This window comes from Excalfactoria chinensis, chromosome 30 (genome assembly GCF_039878825.1).
Source record: "Excalfactoria chinensis isolate bCotChi1 chromosome 30, bCotChi1.hap2, whole genome shotgun sequence".
NCBI classification, from domain to species: domain Eukaryota; kingdom Metazoa; phylum Chordata; class Aves; order Galliformes; family Phasianidae; genus Excalfactoria; species Excalfactoria chinensis.
In genome coordinates this window covers 251290-256825 of record NC_092854.1, presented here as the reverse complement: position 1 = coordinate 256825, position 5536 = coordinate 251290, and the positions used below count along the sequence as shown (strand labels likewise).

The 5536-nt window shown below is 49.9% G+C and overlaps 1 protein-coding gene across 1 annotated transcript; it reads left to right on the top strand.

Annotated features, from left to right (window-relative positions):
- The first annotated feature begins 3975 nt into the window (after positions 1–3975).
- LOC140263399 (olfactory receptor 14C36-like) lies at positions 3976–4944 on the top strand. Its single transcript, XM_072358274.1, has one exon. It carries the CDS (start codon positions 3976–3978, stop codon positions 4942–4944), a length of 969 nt encoding a protein of 322 aa, XP_072214375.1.
- Positions 4945–5536: the final 592 nt, after the last annotated feature.

The window sequence follows — 5536 nt, the reverse complement described above, 5'->3', positions numbered from 1 at the left end:
AAACACTTGGCAGGGAGATCCTGTCCTCATGTTGGCTCAAGGCCCTTCCTGGGGCAGGAGATGGAGAATTGTATGATGTCAAATGAAAGACACTGGGACAGAAGGTCCCAGGCTCTGCATGGGTTGCAAGGAATTTGTTTGTTTGTTTGTTTGTTTGTTTGTTTTCCTTTTTTTTTAAAGTATGTTGTGAATAAAAGGAAGACTAGGGAGACTGTGGGTACCCTACTAAGTGAGGGGGGTATTCTGGTAATGGGGGATGCTGAGACGTTGGAGATACTGAAGGCATTCTTTGCTTCAGTCTTCAGTGAAAAAGATCTCCCTCAGGAATTGCAGAGCCTGGTGCTTAGTGAGAGGGTCAGGGGAATGGAAGACTTGCCTTTAGTCAGGGATGAGGTGTTCCGTGAGCGCCTAGGCAGCACTAAGGTCCATAAAGCCATGGGACCTTATGGGGTGAATCCATGCGTGCTGAGGGAGCTGGCAGAGGTGATTGCTGAACCGCTCTCTGTAATCTTTGGGAGGTCTTGGAGAATGGGGGAGGTGCCTGAAGACTGGAGGATAGCCAGTGTCACTCTGTTCTTCAAAAAGGGCAAGAAGGAAGATCTGGGTTATTACAGGCTAGGCCTCCTCACCTCAGTCCCTGGAAATGTGATGGAACAGCTTGTGCTGGACACCATCTCCAATCAGCTGGAAGAAAAGGAGGCTATCACAGTATCATAGTATTGTGTGAGTTGGAAGGGACCTTAGAGATCATCGAGTCCAACTCCCGGGTTTCGAGCCCTCTGTATAGCGAAGCGGCACTTCTACCCCCTGCACCACAGGGGGGATTCGAACCCCAGGCCACCAGTGTTGCAAGCAGCAATTCTACCACTGTGCCACCGGAGCACACAATCAGGAGTTATCAGGAGTAGTCAGCATGTGTCCACCAAGGGGAGGTCATGCTCGACCAACCTGGTAGCCTTCTATGACATTTTCACTGGCTTGGTGGATGGGGTGAGAGCGGTGGTTGTAGTATATCTTGATTTCAGCAAGGCATTTGATACTGTTCCCCATGACATCCATATAACAAAGCTGAGGAAGTGTGGTATAGATGAGTGGAAAGTGAGGTGGGTTGAGAACTGTCTGACTGGCAGAGCACAGAGGATCGTCGTTGGCAGTGCAGAGTCTGGTTGGTGACCTGTAAGTAGTGGTGTTCCACGGGGGTCAGGGCTGGGTCCAGTCTTGATCAACATCTTTATCAGCAAACTTGACAAGGGGATTGTGGTCACCCTCAGCAAGTTTGCTGATGATACAAAGTTGGGAGGATTGGCTGACACGCCTGAAGGCTGTGCTGCCCTTCAGTGAGACCTGGACAGGCTGGAGAGCTGGGCAGTAAGAAACTAGATGGGGTTTAACAAACGCAAGTGTAGAGTCTTGCACCTAGTGAGGAATAATTGCATGCACCAGGACAGGCTGGGGGATGAGTCACAGGAGAGAAGCTCAGCAGAGAGAGACCTGGGTATCCTTCTGGACGACAGGTTGGCCATGAGCCAGCTGTGTGCCCTCGTGGCCAAAAAGTCCAATGGCATTCTGGGGTGCATGAAAAAGAGCGTGGCCAGCAGGTTGAGGGAGGTGATCCTCCCCCTTTACTCTGCCCTGGTAAGGCCTCATTTGGAGAACTGTGTCCAGTTCTGGGCTCCCCACTACAAAAAAGACATGGACCTTTTGGAAAAACCCCAGCAGAGGGCTACAAAGGTAGTGAAGGGACTGGAGCATCTCCCCTATGAAGAAAGGCTAAGCAAACTGGGTCAGTTTAGCCTTGAGAAAAGACGACTGAGAGGGGATCTAATCCAGGTTTATAAATATCTGAGGTGTGGGGGCCACAGTGGCGAGGCCGGTCTCTTTTCAGTGACACGTGGTGACAGGAGAAGGGGAAATGGGCTGAAACTTCAGCATAGGAAGTTCCGCAAAAATGTGAGCAAGAACTTCTTTGTGGTGAGGGTGATGGAGCACTGGAACAGGCTGCCCAAGAGGGTTGTGGAGTCTCCTTCTCTGGAGAAAGTCAAGACCTGCCTGGACACCTGCCTGTGCACCTACCTGTTGTTCCCCAGGGTTCATTGCTGGGGCCTGTCCTTCTCAGTATCTTTATTGATGACTTGGATGAGGGCATTGAGTGCACCCTCAGTAAGTTCACAGATGACACCAAATTGGCTGGGAGTGTGGTTCTGCCTGGGGTTAGCCAGGCCCTACAGCGGGATCTGGACAGGCTGGAGAGATGGGCTGAAGCCAGTGGGATGAGGTTCAACAAGACCAAATGTCACATCCTGCACTTTGGGACCTGGAACGGACTGCCCAGGGGGTTGGTGTAGTCACTGACCATGGAGGTATTCAAGGAATGACTGGATGTTGTATTGAGGGACATGGATTAGTGGGAGCTATTAGTGATAGGTGAACAGTTGGACTGGATAATCTTTTAGGTCTTTTCCAACCTTGGTGATTCTATGATACTATGATATCCTGTCCTGGTATGTGTGCCCTTTGAGTTTCAGCAAACATTCTGTGGTAGGACTCACCTCATGTCAGGAGTTGACTGGTGGTTAATAGAGCAGATTTCAAAGAGCAGTTATGATACTGTTGTCTTCCAGCAGCTGATGGCCATGAGGACCAAGGGACATCTCTGGGGAGATGAGTGGGAAGGATAAACATGACATCCTTTGCTGCTGAGCTGAGCTGGGTGGGGCTGGGCTCCTGGGACACAGGGAGCTCTTACAAGTGGGCAGTGCTGCAGAGAGACAGCTGTGCTCAGGAGCAGCTCTTGTGCACATCACAGCCTGCAGGTGACAGAAGTAGAGGAAAGAAAGGGGAGAGAGATTCCAGGATGTGTATGGTGTGAGATGACTGCGACCTCACTGCAGGAGCATTGCTCATGGTAAGTCTTACTGCAGACCTTTTTCATGAGGATTAACTAAACTGGGACATTTTGTAGCAGATCTGGCTGCAGGCACTGCGTGCTTCTTTACTGTGGAAAAAGCCTTCTGCTCCAGCTGAGGGCTTCCGTGCTGCAGCATCAGAGCACAGCCTTGAGAGCTGCGTGTCCCAGCATGGCTGCAGGCTGTGCATGTGGGGCTGCAGGCGGGTGCCCAGGGCTGTTGTGCAGAGCAGGGTCCCTGCTGTGCCCCAGGGGCTGTGTGCCGGCTATGGGACTCTGCCGCCTGCCAGGCTCAGCACTCAGCCTGCCCGGGGAGCTGTCCAGGGTGCTGCGGGGAGACGTGTGGGGGAAGGAGCCCCCCGGTAGAGGGGCTTGTGCTGCCACAGCTGCTGCCTGGGGCAGGGGGATCAGAGCTCCACTGCACAGCAGGATGTTTGTGAGGGTACCTTGCAAGAGGAGAGCCAAGGCAGGGATTTTCCATTACCTTTTCTGAGGGGAGGCAGGAAGGATGGGCAGCAGAAATCTAAAAAGCTGTCAATTTTGAGCACAGCTCTGAGACTCCCAAATATTTCTTCAATCCATCTTTTTTTGTTTGTTTGTTTTTTGTTTTGTTTTGGTTTGTTTTTTGTTGTTTTTCTTTTGTTTTGTTTTGTTTTTTGAGCAGTCACACAGAATGTGCTTTCAGCCTCTCCTTCCTAAAAGGATAAAGTCACTTTAACTTATCATTGCTTTCTGCAGACATTAATAGATGATTTGTCCTGCTAACTGTCTGATTTGTCTAAGACAATTTGAAGTGCACAGAAGCTGGAGCTGGGGCCTCGAAGAGCAGCTGGAGTAAAGAGGAAAATATCCAGAAGGCTGGAATGTGATTAGGAAATGAGAAGAAAGAAAGAGCACACTAACCTATATGGTGAATCACATGAAAAATAAATTCAAATTCTGGACTTAAATGAACATTTTCCAAATAGAAAGGAGAACTTTTATAGTATAGCAGGACTGTCTCTGAGATTGATTTGGACTTGTCATTATCTTCTGCACTCTGAGCAGGACTCCAAGCCCAGGAACAGCAGATGCCCAACAGCAGCTCCATCAGCGAGTTCCTCCTGCTGCCGTTGGCAGACACAAGGCAGCTGCAGCTCCTGCACTTCTGGCTCTTGCTGGGCATCTACCTGGCTGCCCTCCTGGGCAACGGCCTCATCAGCACAGCCGTAGCCTGCGACCAGCGCCTGCACACCCCCATGTACTTCTTCCTGCTCAACCTGGCCCTCCTCGACCTGGGCTACATCTCCACCACTCTCCCCAAAGCCATGGCCAACGCCCTCTGGGACACCAGGTCCATCTCCTACGCAGGATGTGCTGCACAGATCTTTTTCTTTTACTTCTTCATCTCATCAGAGTTTTCCCTTCTCACCATCATGTCGTATGACCGCTACGTTGCCATCTGCAAGCCCCTGCACTACGGGACCTTGATGGACAGCAGAGCTTGTGCCACCATGGCAGCAGCTGCCTGGGGCGCTGGGGTTCTCTATTCCCTTCTGCACACTGCCAGTACGTTTTCACTGCCTCTCTGCCAAGGCAATGTTGTCAACCAGTTTTTCTGTGAAATCCCCCAGATCCTCAAGCTCTCCTGCTCAGGCTCCTACCTCAGGGAAGTTGTGCTTCTCATTTTTAGTGTCAGTTTAGGCTTTGGCTGCTTTGTTTTCATAGTTGTGTCCTATGTGCAGATCTTCCTTGCTGTGCTGAGGATGCCCTCTGATCAGGGACGGCACAAAGCCTTCTCCACGTGCCTCCCTCACCTGGCTGTGGTCTCTTTGCTTGTCATCACTGGCATTTTTGCCTACCTGAAACCCCCCTCTCTCTCTTCCCCATCCATGGACCTGCTGGTGGCACTTCTGTACTCTGTGGTACCTCCAGCAGTGAACCCCCTCATCTACAGCATGAGGAGCCAGGAAGTCAAGGATGCAGTGAGGAAAATGATGACAAAATGTGTTTCACAAATATTGAACTGCCCTTCTTTTAGAATTCATGCTTTTTACTGATGCAAACTCTTTGTTTCTTTTTGTTTTGATCAGTTTTTATAACTGTAATGTATTAAAACTTATTCTTTTATATATATATATATATATATACTGTATGTATATATACTGTATTGCTATTCACTATCACAACATTATTCAAATCAGTTACTCTTTACTTTTGTAGTGTAGACCAGACGCACTGTACATAATGAACCAGGCTGTCTGTGAACCTTAACAGAATAAAGGATGTGCAGTGACTCTGTCTGTCCTCCTTCTTGTGAGACATTTCTGGAGCTGTTGGGGTTGGATGTTCTCAGAAACCCACAGTCCAGCAGGAAGCACACGGCTGTTCATCACACTGTGTGGTGACTTCATCCTGCAACAGCTGACAGGCCATCCCTGGGCTCCTGGCTGGGGACTGTGCTTTCAGGTTCACGTCTGTCAGTGCCTCTGTGTGGTGGTGTTGTGATTTCTATTGTTGATATTCCACCACAGAACATCACGCAGAACAGTGGAAGTTAAAGAGTTAATGTCCTCTTTCTGTGTTACCACTGTTTGGGGCATTTTGGGTTCCCGGTTGGGGGTTGTGGGGTCGGCATCCCCAGAGGACGTG

Excerpts from the sequence above, each read along its gene's own strand:
- LOC140263399 (XM_072358274.1), top strand. The coding sequence starts at position 3,976 with ATGCCCAACAGCAGCTCCATCAGCGAGTTCCTCCTGCTGCCGTTGGCA.